General features: G+C 36.4%; 1 protein-coding gene across 1 annotated transcript in view; it reads left to right on the forward strand.

Moving 5' to 3' along the window:
• Positions 1-23835, forward strand: part of LOC307156972 (uncharacterized protein) — a gene marked incomplete at its 3' end in the record, with an annotated part of 98486 nt that overhangs the window by 47317 nt on the left and 27334 nt on the right. The window contains exons 5-7 of the mRNA XM_079868701.1: positions 10530-10703; positions 10807-10980; positions 11085-11258. Of these exons, the coding sequence (XP_079724827.1) occupies positions 10530-10703; positions 10807-10980; positions 11085-11258 (522 nt within the window). The remainder of the gene's footprint in view (positions 1-10529; positions 10704-10806; positions 10981-11084; positions 11259-23835) is intronic.

Below are 23835 nucleotides of genomic sequence, written 5' to 3' on the forward strand. Positions count from 1 at the left end.
GAAAGAAAGAAAGAAAGAAGATTAATTACTTCGAAAGAAAGACAGAAAGAAAGAAAGTAAAAAGATTAGTTAGAAAGAAAGAAAGAAAGAAAGAAAGAAAGAAAGAAAGAAAAAAGATTAATTAGTTCGAAAGAAAGAAAGAAAGAAAGAAAGAGAAAGAAAGAAAGAAAGAAAAAAAAGATTAGTTAGAAAGAAAGAAAGAAAGAAAGATTAGTTAGAAATAAAGAGAAAGAAAGAAAGTAAAAAGATTAGTTAGAAAGAAAGAAAGAAAGAAAGAAAGAAAGAAGATTAGTTAGAAAGAAAGAAAAAGAAAGAAAGAAAAAAGATTAATTAGTTAGAAAGAAAGAAAGAAAGAAAGGAAAAAGATTAATTAGTTAGAAAGAAAGAAAGAAAGAAAGAAAGAAAGAAAGAAAGAAAAGATTAGTTAGAAACAAAGAAAGAAAGAAAGAAAGAAAGAAAGAAAGAAAGAAAGAAAAAGTAAAAAGATTAGTTAGAAAGAAAGAAAGAAAGAAAGAAAGAAAGAAGATTAATTACTTCGAAAGAAAGACAGAAAGAAAGAAAGTAAAAAGATTAGTTAGAAAGAAAGAAAGAAAGAAAGAAAGAAAGAAAAAAGATTAATTAGTTCGAAAGAAAGAAAGAAAGAAAGAAAGAAAGAAAGAAAGTAAAAAGATTAGTTAGAAAGAAAGAAAGAAAGAAAGAAAAGAAAGATGAATTAGTTAGAAAGAAAGAAAGAAAGAAAGAAAGAAAAGATTAGTTAGAAAGAAAGAAAGAAAGAAAGAAAGAAAGAAAGAAAAGATTAGTTAGAAAGAAAGAAAGATAAAATATTAATTAGTTAGAAAGAAAGATTAGTTAGAAAGAAAGAAAGAAAGATAAAATATTAATTAGTTAGAAAGAAAGAATAGTTAGAAAGAAAGAAAGAAAGAAATATTGATTAGTTAGTTAGAAAGATAGATAGATTAGTTAGAAAGAAAGAAAGATAGATAGATTAGTTAGAAAGAAAGAAAGAAAGAAAGATAGATAAGTTAGTTAGAAAGATAGATATATTAGTTAGAAAGGAAGAAAGATAGATAAGTTAGTTAGAAAGAAAGAAAGAAAGATAGATTATTTAGTTAGTTAGAAAGATAGATAGATTAGTAAGAAATAAATAAAGATAGATAAGTTAGTTAGAAAGATAGATAGATTAGTAAGAAACAAAGATAGATAAGTTAGTTAGAAAGATAGATAGATTAGTAAGAAAGAAAGATAGATAAGTTAGTTAAAAAGATAGATAGATTAGTTAAATTGATTTGTTAGAAAGTATGATTAGTTAGAAAGAAAGATTAGTTAGAAAGAAAGAAAGAAAGAAAGAGGGAAAGACTGATTAGTTAGAAAGAAAGAGAGATAGATTAGTTAGAAAGATAGATATATTAGTAAGAAATAAAGATAGGTTAGTTAGTTAGTTAGTTAGAAAGATAGACAGATTAGTTAGAAAGAAAGATAAGTTAGTTAGAAAGATAGATTAGTTAGAAACAAAGATAGATAAGTTAGTTAGAAAGATAGATAGATTAGTTAGAAAGAAAAAAAAAGATAGATAAGTTAGTTAGAAAGATAGATAGATTAGTTAGAAAGAAAGAAAGATAGATAAGTTAGTTAGAAAGATAGCTAGATTAGTTAAAAAGAGAAAGAAAGAAAGAAAGAAAGAAAGAAAGAAAGAAAGAGATTACTTAGTTAGAAAGATAGATAGATTAGTTAGAAAGAAAGATAGATAAGTTAGTTAGAAAGATAGATTAGTAAGAAAGATAGATAGATAAGTTAGTTAAAAAAAAATAGATTAGTTAAGAAAGAAAGATACGTTAGTTAGAAAGATAGATTAGTTAGATTAGTTAAATTGATTTGTTAGAAAGTATGATTAGTTAGAAAGAAAGAAAGAAAGAAAGAGGGAAAGACTGATTAGTTAGAAAGAAAGAGAGATAGATTAGTTAGAAAGATAGATATATTAGTAAGAAATAAAGATAGATTAGTTAGTTAGTTAGTTAGTTAGAAAGATAGACAGATTAGTTAGAAAGAAAGATAAGTTAGTTAGAAAGATAGATTAGTTAGAAACAAAGATAGATAAGTTAGTTAGAAAGATAGATAGATTAGTTAAAAAGAGAAAGAAAGAAAGAAAGAAAGAAAGAAAGAGATTACTTAGAAAGATAGATAGATTAGTTAGAAAGAAAGATAGATAAGTTAGTTAGAAAGATAGATTAGTAAGAAAGATAGATAGATAAGTTAGTTAAAAAAATAGATTAGTTAAGAAAGAAAGATACGTTAGTTAGAAAGATAGATTAGTTAGAAAGATAGAAAGATTAGTTAAAAAGAAAGAAAGATGGATTAGTAAGAAAGAAAGATAGATAAGTTAGTTAGAAAGATAGATAGATTAGTAAGAAAGAAAGATAGATATGTTAGTTAGAAAGATAGATAGATTAGTAAGAAAGAAAGAAAAAAGATAGATAAGTTAGTTAGAAATATAGATTAGTTAGAAAGAAATATAAGTTAGTTAGAAAGATAGAAAGATTAGTAAGAAAGAAAGAAAGAAAGAAAGAAAGAGATTACTTAGTTAGAAAGATAGATATATAGATTAGTGAGAAAGAAAGATAGATAAGTTAGTTAGAAAGATAGATAGATTAGTAAGAAAGATAGATAGATAAGTTAGTTAAAAAGATAGATAGATTAGATAGAAAGATAGAAAGATTAGTTAAAAAGAAAGAAAGATGTATTAGTAAGAAAGAAAGATAGATTAGTTAGAAAGATAGATAGATTAGTTAGAAAGATAGAAAGATTAGTTAAAAAGAAAGAAAGATGTATTAGTAAGAAAGAAAGATAGATAAGTTAGTTAGAAAGATAGATAGATTAGTAAGAAAGAAAGATAGATATGTTAGTTAGAAAGATAGATAGATTAGTAAGAAAGAAAGAAAAAGATAGATAAGTTAGTTAGAAAGATAGATAGATTAGTTAGAAAGAAATATAAGTTAGTTAGAAAGATAGATTAGTTAGAAAGAAAGAAAGATAGATAGATAGAAAGATTAGTAAGAAAGAAAGAAAGAAAGTAAGATAGGTTAGTTAGAAAGAAAGATAGATAAGTTAGTTAGAACGATAGATAGATTAGTAAGAAAGAAAGAAAGATCGATAAGTTAGTTAGAAAGATAGATAGATTAGTTAGAAAGAAAGACAGATTGATAAGTTAGATAGATAGATAGATAGATGGATAGATAGAAAACGTTTGAAGATAGATAGATGGATAGATAAGGTTTGAAGATAGATAGATAGATAGATAGATAGATAGATAGATAGATAGATAGATAGATATGGTTTGAAGATAGATAGATAGATAGATAGATAGATAGATAGATAGATAGATAGATAGATAGATAAGGTTTGAAGATAGATAGATAGATAGATGGATAGATAAGGTTTGAAGCTAGATAGATAGATAGATAGATAGATAGATAGATAGATAGATAGATAGATAGATAATGGTAGTTTAATTGAGTCTAGGGCTTCAGAGAATTTAGATTTGAGATTTTGGCTTGTACACTAATGGGCTACCGTAGTCTTGGCTCAATTTGAGCAGTCTGCAATGAAAGTCTATGGGATTTTTATGATTTTTAATATTAATTTTTAAGAAAACCGTAACTCAAACCAGTCTGAAAAGATATAGCACACCAAGTCAGAACAGTATGAAGGTCTGACCCGAGTTTGGAGTATGTAGCTTGAACGGTCTAGGAGGAGTTAGTGTCCCAAAATTTGCGGTCAGAAAAAGAAGAAGAAGAAGAAGAAGAAGAAGAAGAAGAAGAAGTTTAAATAGGATTTCAGTAAGTTGGCTTTCCCAAGCCAACTTAATGATCACTGATCTCATAAATGTAATCATTTTATTGGACTACTCTAAACACTCCAACATATTCAAGTAAATCATTGCACAGGAAAAGGAGAAAAGGGGAAATGTAAAAAAAAAGGAGAAAAGGGGAAATGTAAAAAAAAAGAGCCTTATCTGCTTTATATTTGTATTATTGTAGTTCCTTTAGTTATTAAAAACAATATTATTCCATTTAAATATTTACTATATCGGTTTTACCGAATGACCAAGGCCGGTTATACCGAATGACCATGTCTGCTGCCCTTGACATTATGAATATTTAAGACAATAAACAGACACAAATAGCTTCAAAAGCACATTTTATTGTTAATATATATTAACAATATTGTTAATATAATAGGCTATTAATGTAAAATGTACTTCAAACATTAAAACATTTTGATATCCAACATTTTGATATTGGAATGAACATATAACTCATATCGCAAATTATATTAATTAAAGGTCCCGTTCTATGTGATCCCATGTTTCAAACTTTAGTTAGTGTGTAATGTTGTTGTTAGAGTATAAATAATATCTGTAAAATTATAAAGCTCAAAGTTCAATGCCAAGCGAGATATTTTATTTAACAGAAGTTGACTACAAAAAACGGCTCGATTGGACCACACCCCTCTACATCCTGCTTTAATGATGTCACTAGAACCGTAACCTCCGCCCACAGGAACACAGGCGTATTGATGGCGAAATGTCAACAGACGTGGTTGATGTTTATCTATAATCGGATACCGCAAAAGTTTAATTCGAAGTTGTTAGTTTGCTCTGTCCATTTCACCACGGACTGTTTTTCTAACCTGGAATAATATCAAGCAGACTTCTCTCAGCGTCTCATACTGACGAAGGGGACTATTTCAACTATATTCCAGCAAGCGGTAAGTAGTGATTTAATATGGAAGTAGCGATCAACTTCACATCGTTTCTCTTAGTAGGATGAAAATAATCTAACTTAAACTGTGATTAATATACAGAAAGCGATCAAAGAACAATCCCTTTCCAATCGCCCAAGCTGTCAATCACACAGCGCGAGTTTATCTGGACACTTGCCAAAACTCGTTATGAATTCAATGACGCTGTTACACTGCACAACGAAGCTCTTACTGTATTTATATGCCTCATGTTTGCATTGGTGAAATCATTAGTGATAGTGCAGAAACTGCGTTGCAATGATAAGATCTTTCACACGATCAACAGACTGTCATCTGCTCAGTGCTCATCACTGCAACCTTTTATGTGATGGTAATAGATCTAAATACTTAAAAAACTTCTCATGATTCGTTAATCCAGATAGCTGTAATAGTAAAAACGTATAATAGCTGTAATAGTAAAAGTTTTCCAGATAGTTCCACATGTAATGCCAGATATTTCATATGCAAGCATGTCAGCCAATCACAGCAGAGGGCGTTTACACTGAAGTCTCACAGCAGACACGCCCCTTCAAACAGAGTGTTCAAACCAGGGAATGAAATCAGGCTAGGAAATATGCCTTTTATTTCTAAATTATAACAATTTTTGATCTAAAAAACATACTAACATTATAAGGGCACCCCTGGAAACATTATAAAATAATAAAAATAATCCATGGAATGGGACCTTTAAAACATTAAGGGCCCTATTTTAACGATCTTAAACGCAAGTATCAAACGCGAAACGCAAGTAACTTTGTGTGTGGATTTCGGGCGCTGTTGCTATTATACCGACGGGATAAATGACTCTTGCGCCCGACGCAAATCTAAAATGGGTTGGTCTGAAGTAGCTTCATTATTCATAGGTGTGGTTTGGGCGTAACGTGAAATCAGAGCGACATCTCACATTCCCTTTAAGTTCAGACGCGCTTTTTCCATGGCGGATTGCTATTATAATGGTGGATTTGCCAGACGCACGCCAGGAGCGGTTCACAGCCGAGGAGACCGACGTTCTCATCAGGGCCGTAAAACACAGAGAAGTGACATTGTATGGGGATGGGAGAAACACACCCAAATTAGCTTCGGTTAAACAGGCGTAAAATAATTTGGGTAAATGTGTAAGCTAGATTTATGCCTATTTTTTCGCATCTTCATGGACACAACAATGATTTCCCTCGTGTGTTAATATTTTTTCTTGTAATAATGTATGATTTGCAAAAATGAGAACTGCTGCTTCTGTGTAGATGTGCACACGCTACATTGATTATGGCCAAGCATGCGCCCTTAAAATAGCATATGAATAACATGCGCAACGCGCCACTGACTTTAGACTAGGTTTCTCCTGGTCTGTGGCGGAATTGTTTTCTGGAACTGCAAAATAGAACCAGGGAACGTTTGTGCCGGAACACGCCTCCTCTTTTCGCTGAACCGCCCCCGGGAGCGCAAGTTCATTCCCTTATTTAACGACGTGCGTCTGTGGAGGGAAAAGTCTGCGTGCGTCGGGTGCAAAATAAGAATGATACATGCGTCGGTGTACAAAGTCAATTGCGCTGGGTGCAAGATAGGGCCCTAAAACATTAAAGCATTTAATTGGTCTTGGAACAAGTGTTTAAATTGTTAAACAATGAGCTGCTAGGCTATAAATTCATGAAAAATTTTCAGATTCGAAGATATCCCTCTCTGTTTGGGTTGCTAGGGTGCTCTTAATGGTTGCTAGGGCGTGGCTTGATAGCTTCACAATGATCCTGAGAGACTGATTGGTTGCCTGAGTAAAATTAGCCCACCTCCTTGTCTCTAAGACAATAGCCGCTTTTCCACCGAAATTACCCGGAACAATTTGTCCCAGGAACTTTTTTCCCAGGAACCTTTTTTTGCCCCAGACCGGTTGCTTTCTGCGTTTACACCGCGGTCTAAAGTACCGGGAAGGTAAACTGCGCGCAACTGCTCCTCCCAGTCTGCGACGGACAGTAATCAGTTTTGAGCGCCACATTTATAAGTATGGAGGAGATTCAAACTGTGCTGCAGTTATTGGTTTACTAACGAGGTAGGCTAATTAACATAACAAAATAGACGAGCACTGATACTAAAGCGTGTTCAGAAAGCTCGTATGCGTATAAAATTAGACAAGGTACGTTGTGAGATGACTGGGACGAACGCGCAAAAATTTCCTTTTGCGCAAATACTCTTAAAAAAAGCCTGAACCCCGTCTATCAATCATAAATAGTGACAGTCTTGTAAATAGTTGTTTGTTACCAACCTCAATGCGCTATTTCAATCCTGTTATAGTAAATTTGTAACATGGTTTGCCTTGCAATAGATGACAATGTGTAAACATAATGACTTAATATTAAAAGCTGTGGCAGAAAAGAGACGAGCACTGATAAAGCGTGTTCAGAGCTCGTAATGCTAACGTTAGATATAAAATTGTATGTTATCAGCTATTGCGGACATTGGCCGTGAGATGGCTGTGACGAACGCGCAGAAAGTTTCCTCTTCCACAAATACCCAAATAATAAAGCCTGAAACTCGTCGCCAGTCCCCCAGTTTTTTTTATTAAATTCCATATTTGCAGACAGACAACTTTACTGCATGAAGCCACTTTTTAAAAGGGAGGTTAAAAATAAAGAAAATGCTGCGTGGAGTCATCCAACCAAAATGCGGCGTGAACACAACCAATCAGCTTGTGCAGCGCACAAGTCCCACCCCTGAAAGTTCCTGAACTTTGAAAAAGTACTACCTCGTGAGCAGGGACTATCGGAGGGGCAAATATTTACCCGGAACTTCATTTAGACCCTGGTTCCTGCGGTGTAAACACATCGAGTACCAGCCCAAAGTTCCTAGTTCCTGGGGAAAGTTCCTGCGGTGGAAACGCGGCTAATGTGCTGCAAAGATATCCTTCTGGGCCTTTTATAATGGCAGTCTATGTAAACAGTTGCTAGGGTGCTCTTAATGGTCGCTAGGGTGTGGCTTAATGGCTTCATGATGATCTTGAAAGACTGATTGATTGCCTGAGTAAAATGAGCCCACCCCCTTGTCTCTATGACACTGTGCTGCAAAATCATGTTCAATACAAAATCCCTATGCAATTTACCATAGTAGGATAAACATGCACAATCCAGGTTTTTTGGGCATTCCCTTCACCATAGTATGTCTATGAGGTACTTTCAGGCACCTATATTATTGAATATAATAATATAAATAATAAAAACAAATGATACCTTTCCCTTCTTTTGGCGAGCATCTGTTCTTTTTGAACAAGGATCAGCATTGATCCTTGCCCAGAAGTGATATAATTATAAATCTATAAAAAGGTCAAAATTCAGTCAAAATTATATTTTAAATTTTATAATAATATACTCTGCACATACTCTGCACATTTTCTATTAATAAAATGTTGTATTTATTTATTCCAGATATGTACAAATATGACCAACATACATTGCTGTCATTCGATACAACCAGTAAGTCATTCGTTATAACCAAAATTTCGGTTTAACCGAATGACACTTTTGGTTATAACGAATGACAAAATCTTCATTCATGCTAACAGGCTGATATCTAGCTGCCTAGCTTGTTAGTTAGCTAGCTACCAAAAGGACAATCAAACATTTTATATTTAGTAAAAGTTTTTAAAATATTACAACATTATCCATGTTTTATAGCGGTTGTTCCGAATGACCTGATATGTGGGGACATGTGTATGAGCAAGTGAAAACATGAATTTTTCTAATAGTTAAGAGAGAGTTAATTACTTTGCTTCACAACCATGCGGTCCTTTGCAGGTGTCTGAATGATGTCACATCCTGTCACATAATATTGACCACATGACTTGATCCAAAATGGAGCCCTTTATATTGGTTACTCTGAATAACATCAATGAAAATAATTTTTCCGGACATTCTTTCTCATAACAAAGCAATGACTTCTACACATAATTGTAATACCATTTTGCACTATGTTGATATATAATGTTATAAAATCATGCCAGAATAAAAAATATATAAATTTATTAAATTTTAATATATTTTAATCACAAATGAAATTGCTGTATTGGCCTTCGGACGGTTAAACCGAATGACCTTTTGACACTTCAAAATCTTTCAAATACCTTTATATGTAGTAAAATATAATTAAAACCTTTTGGATTCAGTAAAAGAGATCAGGAGACCTTACATACTTTGGATGTTATATATTTGTTTTTTTATTATTATTAAGGCCTTTTGACAAAAAAATGACCCGTCACGTCATTGACCCATATACTTTTTAACCACAAATGCCCATCTTGCACCATCTCTGAGATACGCCACGTATTACGGCATCACGTTGGAAAGGTCGTGAAAAAAATACAAATAATGATAATAATAAATTCAAAACAAACATATAGGATGATTTTGAAGTTGGAGGAGAAAATGAGATGGAATTTTTCACCCTTCTCTACCTTTATGAACCGGAGTAAACAGACAAATAACTTAGATGATGTGACGCGTGACCTTTCCAATGCATCTCAGAGATGGTACACGATGAGCATTTGTGGTTAAAAAATATATATACACATATTATATATATTTATATATTTATAAGTATATGTATTTTAGAAAATAACATTGTTTCGTTAGATAAGACCCTTATTTCTCGACTGGGATCGTGTTGAGACTTTGAAGCTGCATTGAGACGGACATTTGAACCTTCAAACCATTGGTTGCCATTGAAGTTCATTAAATGGAGAAAAATCCTGGAATGTTTTCCTCAAAACCCTTAATTTCTTTTCGACTGAAGAAACAAAGACATGGACATCTTGACATCAGGATGAGTAAATTATCAGCAAAACTTTTTTTGAAAGTGAACTAATCCTTTAAGGACAAGTAAGCAGTCAATAATAAAATAAGAACAAATAATCAAATTACAAATAGCACAAAAAGAACAAAGAAAGGCCACAAATGAAATAAACAGTGTTTTAGAGTTTTTCAGGTAGGCTAGGTCAATAGTTTTCAGGTACAGACATTTAAATAAAGCAATCAAATGTGAAATAACACTGCTTTTTTATTGCTTGTATACATTAAATATAGATGGATCTTTACAAAGTTACAAAAGGTATTCATTCTAGAGCAGTGTCCTTTATTGTTTGATTAACATTAAAACACACCAGAAAGTTTATTAGACTGCTGCCCCTTTATGACCGAATGCACAGATCCCATATGAATATACTGTCTACGTTCACTTGAGATATAACTGACTATGTTTACTAGGATACTCACCAAGACGGGCGTTTTTACATAATTTTGTGTGAATTCATCCGTACAAGCGCAAGATGTGAAAAAGAATTAAATTCAGTATTCACGCGTTGTCTGAGACAGCAGCAAACAGTGTTAAGTGCGTACGCTTTGGATGTTTGCGTTCATGAAAAGTCTTGACTTGCAAACGTCCTGTAATAATTTCCGGAACCATTTGTTATACATAAAGCAGCTAACAGTTCATGTTTTATTTAAATATACGATTTAGTTTTAGTCCATGACAAGTGTGCTGAGTGAACGATCAGCAATCAAGAGCATGCAACCCCCCAAAAAATGTTTTTGAGTACGAGTACCCAAGCGCAGTATCAGGCCCGGTAACGATACTGGTATCGGTATAAGTGCATCCCTATTGCTTACATCAAGGTTACAAGGTTTTTCCAAATTATTATAAACCCTACCTAAGAAGAATTACTATTGCATTATTTTTGTTTCTTCTCTCCACAGGCTTCATAGCTGTAATCTCACAGCTCAGTCCTGTGAGAGTTTATCATCAGCTCTTCAATCCTCAAACATCTTTCTGAGAGAGCTGGACCTGAGTAACAATGACCTGCAGGATTCTGGAGTGAAGCTTCTTTCTGATGGACTGAAGAGTCCAAACTCTCAGCTGGAAATACTGAGGTTTGAGTTAAAATACTTTATTTTATAGCAACGAGTTAATTATTAAATATCTCACTGCTAAGATTTATTCTGTATGCAATTACATTGTGTTTTTCTTCTTCAGATTTCCCACATGTAATCTCACTGCTCAGTGCTGTGAGAGTTTATCATCAGTTCTTCAATCCTCAAACATCTTTCTGAAAGAGCTGGACCTGAGTAACAATGACCTGCAGGATTCTGGAGTGAAGCTTCTTTCTGATGGACTGAAGAGTCCAAACTCTCAGCTGGAAATACTGAGGTTTGAGTTAAAATACTTTATTTTTTAACAATAAGTTAATTATTAAATATCCCAACGTCTAAGATGTATTCTGTATGCAATTACATTGTGTTTTTCTTCTTCAGATTTCCCACATGTAATCTCACTGCTCAGTGTTGTGAGAGTTTGTCTTCAGCTCTACAATCCTCAAACTGTGTCCTGAAAGAGCTGGACCTGAGTAACAATGACCTGCAGGATTCAGGAGTGAAGCTTCTTTCTGATGGACTAAAGAGTCCAAACTGTCAGCTGAAGATACTGAGGTAAATGTTTGTAAAATAATTAATGAAATACTATCACAATAAATGATTTTGTCAAAGAATGTGGCATCTGCTCTCAGTGGAATACAAGAACAAGAGACAAAAACAACATTTGCAGGAATGGGATTTTTTCCAGATTCATACAGATATCCGTATTGTCAGAGTTGAGAAGTATGACCCACGCTTTTCAAATACATCCATTTCATGCATGGTTTGCTTCTGATAGCACTGAAGGCTAGTAGCACCATCTAGTGGCTGTGTACGGGACACCATGAACATCTCAGCCAGGGTTCAAAATTTACACCACATGCCAAATGGCAATTTTATGAAACAATGATACCCACAAGTTGGCTAGCAATCTCTTCCTAAATTCTAGCAAGCAAGCAAGCAAATTTATTTTTATAGCACAATTCATACATTGACGCAATTCAGTGTGCTTTACAAAAAATAAATAATAACATTTATAATACAAAATACAAAAGAATACATATAAAAAAATAAAAAACGTAGGAAGCTGTAAGGTTGAACAGTGTGATTAAGTATAAGTTCTCAGTCATAAGCACGTGAAAAAAGAAATGTTTTTAACCTAGAATTAAAAATCGACACGTTTGGGGCACGTCTAAGATCTTCTGGTAGTTTATTCCAGTTGTGTACTGCATAAGTGTTAAACACAGCTTCTCCATGTTTAGTTCGGACTCTGGGCTCAACTAGCTGACCTGTGTTCATAGATCTAAGAGTCCCGCTCGGTTTATATTCTTCAAACATATCAGAAATATACTCAGGTCCTAAACCATTCAGCGATTTATAAACTAAAAGCACCACTTTGAAATCTATTCTGTAACTGACTGGAAGCCAATGCAAAGTTTTAAGAACCGGAGTAATGTGCTCTGTTCTCCTAGTCCTGGTTAACATTCTAGCAGCAGCATTCTGAAAAAGCTGCAGCTGTTTTACAGTCTTTTTTGGGAGAACAGTTACAGTAGTCAACCCTACTAGAGATAAAAGCATGGATGAGCTCTTGGTCTTTTTTTAGACATCAAGCCTTTGATTCTAGATATATTTTTTTAAATGATAGAATGCTGTTTGGTGACCGCTTTGATATGACTGTTAAAGGAATACTCCACCGTATTTTCATATTAAACTATGTTATTCCCTTAACTAAGACGAGTTGATACATACCTCTCTCGTCTCAGTGCGTGCACTAAATCGCTCTGTCTTGCGCGAAACTTTTTTAGCACTTAGCTTAGCCCAGTTCATTCAATAGGTGCCAAGCAGAGAAGCAACAAAACACCTTGACGTTTTCCCTATTTAAATACAGTTACTCGAGTAGTGTAACTCGACCTAGGACGGTGACACAAAACAAAACGTTGCGCTTTTCTAAGCGTGTAAAATGGATAACTATATTGTATGGCGGAATACCATAGCAAGTGCTTGGAAGCACTTCGACTTCGGCGCAGTAATATCTTCACTCGTGAAAAATCCTCTCACCGGCTCCCGCTCCCTCTAGTGAAGATATTACTGCGCCGAAGTCGAAGTGCTTCCAAGCACTTGCTATGGTATTCCGCCATACAATATAGTTATCCATTTTACACGCTTAGAAAAGCGCAACGTTTTGTTTTGTGTCACCGTCCTAGGTCGAGTTACACTACTCGAGTAACTGTATTTAAATAGGGAAAATGTCAAGGTGTTTTGTTGCTTCTCTGCTTGGCCCATATTGAATGAACTGGGCTAAGCTAAGTGCTAAAAAAGTTTCGCGCAAGACAGAGCGATTGAGTGCACGCACTGAGACGAGAGAGGTATGTATCAACTCGTCTTAGTTAAGGGAATAACATAGTTTAATATGAAAATACGGTGGAGTATTCCTTTAAAGCGGGGCTCAGTAGTTTCGGGATTTCTTCGCTGTATTCTCGCTTTTTGCTCGCAGGTTTCTCTCTAGAGCTCCCCCCACAGCTTCGGAATAGATATTTGACAACACTGTTGTAAAAACTCGTTGGCGATTCTCAGACACCAGAGGCTAGTAGATCAACGACATCAAAGCAGATGGGATATTCTTTAAAACGTCTTCTTCATTCGGGTTCGGACAGCGTGAGGGAGCGCAATAATGACAGCATTTTAGCAGATTTCTTTTGGCCGTAAAGCAATTGTTTACATCGCGAGACCTGATATCACGCGATACTTCCTGACGCGGTGGCCGGCGGCCCGCCGGCTCAAAGTTGCAAGTGCGGATTTTCCGCTCACGGGCACCAGGGGGGTGCGAAACGACCACCATTCAACCCGAAATAAGTAATATAACCATTCCAATGACTCTGAAGCTGTTCAGTTAAGGTAAAAAAGTTACTTAGTTCACCTTTAAATGTAAGATCTGAATCTATCACAACAGATTCTATCAATACTATCAATAAATGTTTGAGACAATTGGATATGGCTTAGTATGAATATAAACATGGCCAGATTTACCTCATATTGTGACATAGGCAAAATCAAATTGGGGCCCTCAAATGCGGTGTGCATTACCAAAACTGCTACTTTGAAAGGAAATGAGGAAAAAAAACACTTAATGTGATCATATTACTTGCATGTGTCACTATAAACTTTACCAAAATCAAGCTCAAATGAAGTTGACAAGTTTTTGTCCAGTGAATGTTGTTTTTTCGTCATTAGAACGGTTGCATCTGAGGCAGTCAGTCCGTCACACTTTCATCATCTTAAAGGTTATGAAGATTATTGTAGCTATGTGGCCGCTCGTTTTTTCCCCTGTTTTTCACGATAGAGATGGGACGGAGTTAAGAGGTTTAACTGACAGTGTTAAGTAGGTTTCTGGACTGTATTGACTGGTTCGGATCATCACGGGGCATCGGTAAGAATGCACAAAAGTCCAAAAGTCCAATCACTGTTTTTAATCGTAGGTTCAAGTCATCAACATACTTAGTGCGAAGCATGAAAAGATGCATGTGATATTAAGGGTGTGTGAGTGTGGTTTCTATAATAAAAACAGAAATATAAATAATCAGTTTACAGTAATAAATGATAAACATTTCACTCAAAAATAATAAACGCGTGAGGATACATGGCTATAAATGTAAACAATTGACTATTTATATACACGTGACTATCGTCTTATAACCATATCTCAATCGAGTGTAATCTTCACAATCCACATAATTATGGCTTAATAACATCTGTAAAGTGTAAACACTAAAGTAAACATATGGAAAATATGAGTCGTTATCGTTATTTCACTTATACAGCGCGCACCGGAACACACGTGCAAAGATAATGCACAGTCACAAGGAAATCCGAAAACACTCAACATCAGAACGTTTCAACACATAATACAACAAATAGCAATATAAACAAGATTAAAGACGGTATATGTGGAAATTAAACTTACTTTCAAAGTTACGCACACTCATCTATGGCTTGAATACACACAAGCCCTCCACAGCTTTCAAGCGAAACATAACCAGTTGCGTCAAACTCTGGGGGCGGGACTAAGTTACGACTGTCAATAATTCACAACCCACCAATAAGAATTAACTTACTGAGCCTTTTCAACAGACAGTTTAAGGAGACAATGGAGTTACGAAAATTGGTCACAAGCTCTTTTTAATACCTCTTATTGGTTAAATATTTGCAAACCCACAGACAGACTAAAGGTATACAAATTGTAATGATTTATGTTAAAAAGGACGATATTTTAAATTGTATTAACTTATAAAGTAATTGTCTTATATAGTTTGGGCATTAGAGTGAAATAATAATAATAAAAAATATATATTTCTCCCCATTGTATTTGGGGAGGTTCTTGCATTCGCGTGAATGTGAAAGCAACACAGACTTGGGTGCGCGCTTGTTCAGGAAGTTTTAGCTGATGACGATGTATTTAGTTCAATAAAACACATGTAGGGGCTGATAGTGTTGATGATTTACCTTGGATACGGGCGAGAGTGAGCCTGCAGTGTATTCACACATAGGCAATTAGGGCAGCAAATGAATGGCAATCCACTAGGGATGGGCATTTTTCAAAAAAAATTTATTCGAATATTTGGGCTCATAAAAAACAAATATTTAAATATTAATTTATTTAAATGTAGTTTAACAAGAAAGACAATATTTTTTAATCTTCACGTCAGTTAAATTACATTTTAATCTTTTCTTAACCTTTCTGAAAAAGTTTATGATTAGCAAATATGCGCACAACAAGTTTACATCAGGCACGTGCAGAGGTAGGGCTCAACCTGCCCTTTTTGCCCTTACACTCCAAAGTGCCCTTTTTTTGGTGGTGGTGTTTTTTGTTTTGTTTTGTTTTGTTTTGTTTTTTCAGTAAATCAATACTATTGGTCACCCTTTACATGTTCCGTGAAGTCGGACACTTTCTGGTTCCCGTAGTGAACGGTCATGTGGTGTTTGCATACTTTACGACAGCTGAAGTGAAATAAATGCAATATTTGCCAAATAATACACAGATGTTTCAGAGACATTTTCATTCAATACTTTATGTACTGCTTCATACAGCGTCTGTTTGAACAAGAATAAAGTTCAACATAAGCTACTATCAATGAAGTGGAGTCTACGTTTTTTAATCAGTTTTAATTTGATAAACATGACACAATATAACATCGCAATGACATGAAAAGAGTGTTTACTGTTATAAAAAAACTGATGTGTGAGCTTTAGAGGAACTAAAGGTGTTCGAATAAACACGAAACACACGTGATCGTTGTCATGCGGTGAATCCGGCCAATCGTGGAACAGCTGTGTCGTCATCAGCCCTCGTGCAGCCGCTCTTGAGAAGCTGCGCTGGCTGAGTTCTCCGGCTACTCTCCAATCGCTCTCGCGGTACTTTGATGGCATACGTCACAGTCACGTGGCATGTGTATCAAGTCAGACACAATTTCTAACCGGCATGCACTGCTTCAAGTCAGCCGCCGATCGGTCCCCTCTGCCCCCTCTGTCCGATAACTCTGCCCCCTGTCTGATAACTCTGCCCCCTCTCTCTGCCCCCTCTGTCTGATAACTCTGCCCCCTCTGTCTGATAACTCTGCCCCCTCTCTCTGCCCCCTCCGCCTGATAACTCTGCCCCCCACGCCTGATAACTCTGCCCCCCACGCCTGATAACTGTGCCCCCCACGCCTGATAACTCTGCCCCCCACGCCTGATAACTCTGCCCCCCACGCCTGATAACTCTGCCCCCCACGCCTGATAACTCTGCCCCCCACGCCTGATAACTCTGCCCCCCACGCCTGATAACTCTGCCCCCACGCCTGATAACTCTACCCCCACGCCTGATAACTCTGCCCCCACGCCTGATAACTCTGCCCCCCCGCCTGATAACTCTGCCCCCACGCCTGATAACTCTGCCCCCCACGCCTGATAACTCTGCCCCCCACGCCTGATAACTCTGCCCCCCACGCCTGATAACTCTGCCCCCCACGCCCCCCCGCTTGATAACTCTGCCCCCTCCGCCTGATAACTCTGCCCCCCACGCCTGATAACTCTGCCCCCCACGCCTGATAACTCTGCCCCCCACGCCTGATAACTCTGCCCCCCACGCCTGATAACTCTGCCCCCCACGCCTGATAACTCTGCCCCCCACGCCTGATAACTCTGCCCCCTCCGCCTGATAACTCTGCCCCCTCCGCCTGATAACTCTGCCCCCTCCGCCTCCCGCCTGATAACTCCGCCTGATAACTCTGCCCCCTCCGCTTGATAACTCCGCCTGATAACTCTGCCCCCTCCGCCTGATAACTCTGCCCCCTCCGCCCCCTCCGCCTGATAACTCTGCCCCCTCCGCCCCCTCCGCCTGATAACTCTGCCCCTGTTCTTGTTCTCCTGTTCTCTTGTTCTCCTGTTCTCCTGATAACTCTGCCCCTGTAACTCTGCCCCTGTTTTCTGTTCTTGAACCTGTCTCCCTCAACGAAACTTAAAGGAAACATATGTCTCGATCATTTTGCTATCAGATAAGTTCTCTTCTCTGTACAGCTGTAGTAATGAATGTGGTGATGCACAGCTGTCTTTCCTCATTCGACTGGTGCTTGGATTTCATGTGATTTCATGGTGGTGATATTTATGATTACTCAGTTTCACCCGACAATGTTTCCGCACGACATGTTGATGTAAGAACTGATTTTCCAGCTTAGACAAAAGCTGAGATAAAACTCACCCTGCAATAAAGCAATAAAACGCACCCTGGACAGAAGATCGCAAAGAAAGAGCACAGGACATTGTCCTGTCCAAACTTTTCTCCTTCCTTATCTCTGCATCCCCCTCTCCCTCCTCCCTTCCTCTCCCCCTGAGTCAAGTCACTAAAAGTTCACTAAGATTGTCTATATATCACATATGATGTATCTTGTGAATCTATTGTTTTTCCTTTTCATGTTTGGTATCATTTTAAATGTCTCGATTGGTAAAATGCGATTTGTAAAATGGTAAAATTTCATTGCAGTCATTGGTATTATGAGAAAGATTGAGAACTTAGGAGAATTCTGTTTTTCTCTTTGGGTGATGTCTCTTCAAGATATCTGATAATTCTCCCCTCTCCCCCGAAACCAGGTGCTACCCCCTGGGGTACATGAATTGACCTAAAACAACTCTAAAAAATATTTGTACAAGCCTTTTGTTCTGGGCTGGGTATTTAAGGCGAGGTGACAGAGCAGTCTTTGGGAATCTGTAACCAGGAAAACCCCCATGCAGTGCTGTGTCAGTGTTTTCTCAAGTCTTAAACTTGGAACACACACACCACTGTGTGTCTCTGTCAGGAATGCATTGCTTACTATTAGAGTCATCTTAGAGTCATCTTTGAGTAATTGATGTCATGTATTTATTATTTCTGAATTGGCTTTTAATCACTTGTGTAATTGGCATAATACATTTTACCTAACAAATAAATGTTACATCTTGATTTATTTTGCACTATTCTGAAATCATTCTTCCTAGTAGATTAATGTGTAGTCTGGCGTTTCTGCAAATCTCTGTCCAGGATAGATCAAACCGAAGGCACTAATGAATGGAGCATGGGGCACATCATTAAGGAGACCTTCCGATTTCTGACTGTCACTGACTTAGCATGAGAAAGCTCGCAACTATTAAAGAATTACACCTTTTGTTATGAGTAAGCATAGAGCGACCGCTTAAGGGTAAAATAGTTGCACTGCACCCTCTGACTACTTCAGAACTGGCTACGTTTGTGATCATGGGCGCACATTCGTGACGGGGTCCATAATGAATGAATAATGAATGAAGCGATACCGGGTCCATAATGAATGAATAATTGAAAATATGGGATACCCAGAATAATCAAAGTGCTAAATTTAATCATAATCAATATTTATGATTATTTTCTAATAAGAAACACAATCTAAATTTGATTATCATTTGAAATTGGAGTCAGATTAAGCGTAGAGCTAAAGTAATATTGAAACTAAATTCTAATAAATTAAGTGAACTTCACTGGAGCGCTGAAAAGACATACACGCATTATCCCTTCGCCCACACCGTTGGACTCCGTCTTTGGGCCATTGGGTGGTCTTTACAAAGATCCATTTGATCAAAAGTTATTCCATTTTATAAAGTCATTTAGTAAAATCATTCTGATCAAAGTTAGCTGTGCCTAGAGGCAGATGACAGTCTGTGATTGTTAGGGTTCTTCCATAAAATTTACAGGAGACATTCATAATCAACAAAGTGTCATTTTATTGACTGCAACACTTACTGACCAAACATTGCACAGAAGAAACAGAAAAAAAAAGAAAAAAGAAAAAGGAAAAAAAACACTGATTAATAAATGGGACATCAGCACATTACTGAGTTCTGGGTCCCTGTTAATTGTCATTAAAGTGAAATTACTGAACTTAAATATACGAGCTTGAAAAAAATGCTTATTTTAGAAGAAAATTTCAGATGACACTCGAGGCTTATATATATATATATATATAAACAAATTACCCCAACACATATTGTCCCAAAAACAAAATTTCCTGTAATTCCCAACTGAATATATAAAGGACACCAGGAAAGACCAATTTTATTTAACAAAATTAAATAAAACGTCAAACCCATATCTTGGTTGTAGTTTCATTTACTCACTAGCGTGCACTCTAGAAATAAATGATTATTGGCTTGACGCTCTTTGAGGTTCAATGCGGGCTAAAGAGACAACGTAGCACCTCATGTTTCAATGTTTGGGTAAATAATATTTAAAGAAACAAAATAATTACATAGAAATGTATAAATAGACATCAAAAACATTAATCCCTTAGATCAAACAAAATATTAATTTCTCATAACAAAATAAAATAAAAAGAGAAAACTAGAACCATTCAAATGAAATGTTTATTCAGTGTGGCCTTAGCTATCACAGTGATCAAATACAATCAACTTGTTAACAAGTTATGCCTGTTTGTGATGACATAACTTAAACGCAAATGCACCAGGGTTCGATTGAATCAAATTGAGTGTGAAACCAGATCCACACTGCAGGGGGGCACTGGGATCAATCGCGCTCGGAATCGTGTGAAAACGCCCTCACACGCAAGCAGCATGGAGAGGAGTTAATGAAAATCTGTTTCCATATCACCTCACTCTTCCTAATCTGCCACCAAACATTCACCATGTTCTTTAGAATAACGTTGCCTCTAATTAGGCCTGTAATTTTAGAAGGTAACTGTCACGGCCAGCTCGTTCCCGACCGTAACATAAAGAGGATTACACATACAAGCAGGCGTTTGCATTGCAAGATTATTTATTAAGGAAAAAATTATCTGTTACAGAAATATAACACAATGTCTAGGGATTTAAATAAACAAGAGAAAATAATAGTCCAATGGGCCAATAAATGTTGGTAAATAAAAGACAAACAAAAAGAGAACAAATTGGAGCAAACGACTTCTCTGGGGAACTAAGTTCCACCCATAAATTATCCAATTAACAGTGACTTCACAGTCGAATGAAATACTGCCACCATCAGGTAGAGAATAAAAAGACAGGGTCATAAAAGTATATATATACTACAACCCCAAATCAGAAAAAGTTGGGACACTGTACAAATTGTGAGTAAAAAAGGAATGGAATAATTTACAAATCTCATAAACTTATATTTTATTCACAATAGAATATAGATAACATATAAAATGTTGAAAGTGAGACATTTTGAAATGTCATGCCAAATATTGTCTCATTTTGGATTTCATGAGAGCTACACATTCCAAAAAAGTTGGGACAGGTAGCAATAAGAGGCCGGAAAAGTTAAATGTACATATAAGGAACCGCTGGAGGACCGATTTGCAACTTATTAGGTCAATTGGCAACATGATTGGGTATAAAAAGAGCCTCTCAGAGTGGCAGTGTCTCTCAGAAGTCAAGATGGGCAGAGGATAACCAATTCCCCCAATGCTGCGGCGAAAAATAGTGGAGCAATATCAGAAAGGAGTTTCTCAGAGAAAAATTGCAAAGAGTTTGAAGTTATCATCATCTACAGTGCATAATATCATCCAAAGATTCAGAGAATCTGGAACGATCTCTGTGCGTAAGGGTCAAGGCCAGAAAACCATACTGGATGCCCGTGATCTTCGGGCCCTTAGACGGCATTGCATCACATACAGGAATGCTACTGTAATAGAAATCACAACATGGGCTCAGGATTACTTCCAGAAAACATTGTTGGTGAACACAATCCACCGTGCCATTCGCTGTTGCCAGCTAAAACTCTATAGGTCAAAAAAGAAGCCATATCTAAACAGGATCCAGAAGCGCAGGCGTTTTCTCTGGGCCAAGGCTCATTTAAAATGGACTGTGGCAAAGTAGAAAACTGTTCTGTGGTCAGACGAATCAAAATTTGAAGTTCTTTTTGGAAAACTGGGACGCCATGTCATCCAGACTAAAGAGGACAAGGACAACCCAAGTTGTTATCAGCGCTCAGTTCAGAAGCCTGCATCTCTGATGGTATGGGGTTGCATGAGTACGTGTGACATGGGCAGCTTACACATCTGGAAAGGCACCATCAATGCTGAAAGGTATGTCCAAGTTCTAGAACAACATATGCTCCCATCCAGACGTCGTCTCTTTCAGGGAAGACCTTGCATTTTCCAACATGACAATGCCAGACCACATACTGCATCAATTACAATATCATGGCTGCGTTGAAGAAGGATCCCGGTACTGAAATGGCCAGCCTGCAGTCCAGATCTTTCACCCATAGAAAACATTTGGTGCATCATAAAGAGGAAGATGCAACAAAGAAGACCTAAGACAGTTGAGCAACTAGAAGCCTGTATTAGACAAGAATGGGACAACATTCCTATTCCTAAACTTGAGCAACTTGTCTCCTCAGTCCCCAGATGTTTGCAGACTGCTATAAAAATAAGAGGGGATGCCACACAGTTGTAAAAATGGCCTTGTCCCAACTTTTTTGAGATGTGTTGATGCCATGAAATTTAAAATCAACTTATTTTTTCCTTAAAATTATAAATTTTCTCAGTTTAAACATTTGATATGTCATCTATGTTGTATTTTGAATAAAATATTGAAATTTGAAACTTCCACATCATTGCATTCTGTTTTTACTCACAATTTGTACAGTGTCCCAACTTTTTCTGATTTGGGGTTGTATATAACAAGTTGTATAGCGGAATCCCATTCAATGTCGCTGGCTCACACCCAATCCATATGGAATCCGGATCGTTTATGAACCATTCCAAAAGAAATCTAGACTGAGCAGTCAGCAGATATATCTTAAGATAAAGATCTGAGGCACTCAGGAGGATGAAGATTAAAAAGCCTTTATTAATCCATGGCTAGTCTCATAAAAATAAAAACATGCCTACGCGTTTCAGCCAACAAGGCTTTCGTCAGGGCTTGAAATGTTTGACAAACAGCTCACTTCCTTATTAAGACCAGTGATCAATAACAGCTGCTTAGGTTGAACAGGTAGGAAGTCACATGATTAAATGACTAGTGACTTTAAACCATGGAAGTTGTAATTCCCTTAAAATTATAGGCATAGAGCATATTGAAAACTCAATTAGAGGAGGTGATAGGCTAAAGAAACTCTTGCAAAGAGAATCATTTTGGATTTACACTTTGAAAGCTACATGTTACGTCACAAAATCTACAGCTAGATTTTGTTCCTTTTTTGTAATTTAACACTTCTTTTACGTTTAGTGGCTTTATATCTTTAGTAGTAAGTGTTTTGTTTTTTTTTCTAGTTTAATGTTTGTAGAAATGTATGCTTTTGCTCTGTAGTTAAATTTATTAGTTTAATTATTTAAGGTTTTTTTTTTGTTTTGTTTTTTGTAGAAATATATGCTTTTTCTCTGTAGTTAAATTTACCAGGATTAATGATTGTAAGCAATTTTTTGTGACACTAGTCATTTAATCATGTGACTTCCTACCTGTTCAACCTAAGCAGCTGTTATTGATCACTGGTCTTAATAAGGAAGTGAGCTGTTTGTCAAACATTTCAAGCCCTGACGAAAGCCTTGTTGGCTGAAACGCGTAGGCATGTTTTTATTTTTATGAGACTAGCCATGGATTAATAAAGGCTTTTTAATCTTCATCCTCCTGAGTGCCTCAGATCTTTATCTTAAGATATATCTGGATCCCTTCACTGAAGAGCACCGGAGGTATTTACATATTTTTACACCCAAGAAGCACTCCCAGCATTTTCCTGCTGTTTGTATCAGTCAGCAGATATGTTGAAAAGCACAGAGCTGCCAGGTTGCCTGCTTTGACAGGGTAACACAACACACTATACTGCAGCCTGGGTCTTTTCTTTGCCCATATGAATGAAATTATTGAGCTAATTAAATTGGCTCTGATAGGAAGCATTTGAAATATATAGAGAAGACGCGGAAGAATATTAATTTAGATTTAAATTTAATTAAATGATAAAGGCAGGCTGCACCATGACTGCTGTTTATGTTTCACTGATTGTAAAAGGGGGACCAAATTTAAACTATATAGCTCTGATAATCGACGAGAAATCTTTAAACCCAAATAGGAGAACAATGTTGTAGACCAATGGAATGGTTGCAATATATTAGGGTCTGTTCTATATGCACTATTAAGAGGCATAACTTCACTTTTTGAAAAGTTTATCTTATATCTGGGAAAACAAACTATACTCACTAATCAGTCTTATCTGCTTAGGAATGAATTGCTTGGGGGATTCCAGATACAACAAGAAATCATCAGCATTTAAAGTAATGTAATCGTTTGGTTTTAGCCAGGTTTCTGTCAAACACAGCACATCTAGATTATAGTCTGTAATCATAACATTAACAATATGTGCTTTTGTAGTAAGGGATCTAATATTCAGCAACCCAAGCTTTATCATTTGATCATTTGTATTATATCTGTTTATTATTTGTTGAACATCTATTACATTTTTACCCTTAGATGGGTTTGGAAGTTTTTTGTATGTCCTCATTCGGGGAACAGACACAGTCTCTTTATGATGATATCTAGGTGAAAGAGGCTCTATGTGATGGGATTTATCTGACCTTGGTGACGTGAGACAGCTAGCAGACGGTCGGTTAAGCCAGTCTGTCTGCTTCTTGATCTGAGCCCCAAGTCATGTTTGAGCTCT

Source organism: Squalius cephalus, assembly GCF_949319135.1.
Source record: "Squalius cephalus genome assembly, chromosome: 4".
Taxonomy (NCBI): domain Eukaryota; kingdom Metazoa; phylum Chordata; class Actinopteri; order Cypriniformes; family Leuciscidae; genus Squalius; species Squalius cephalus.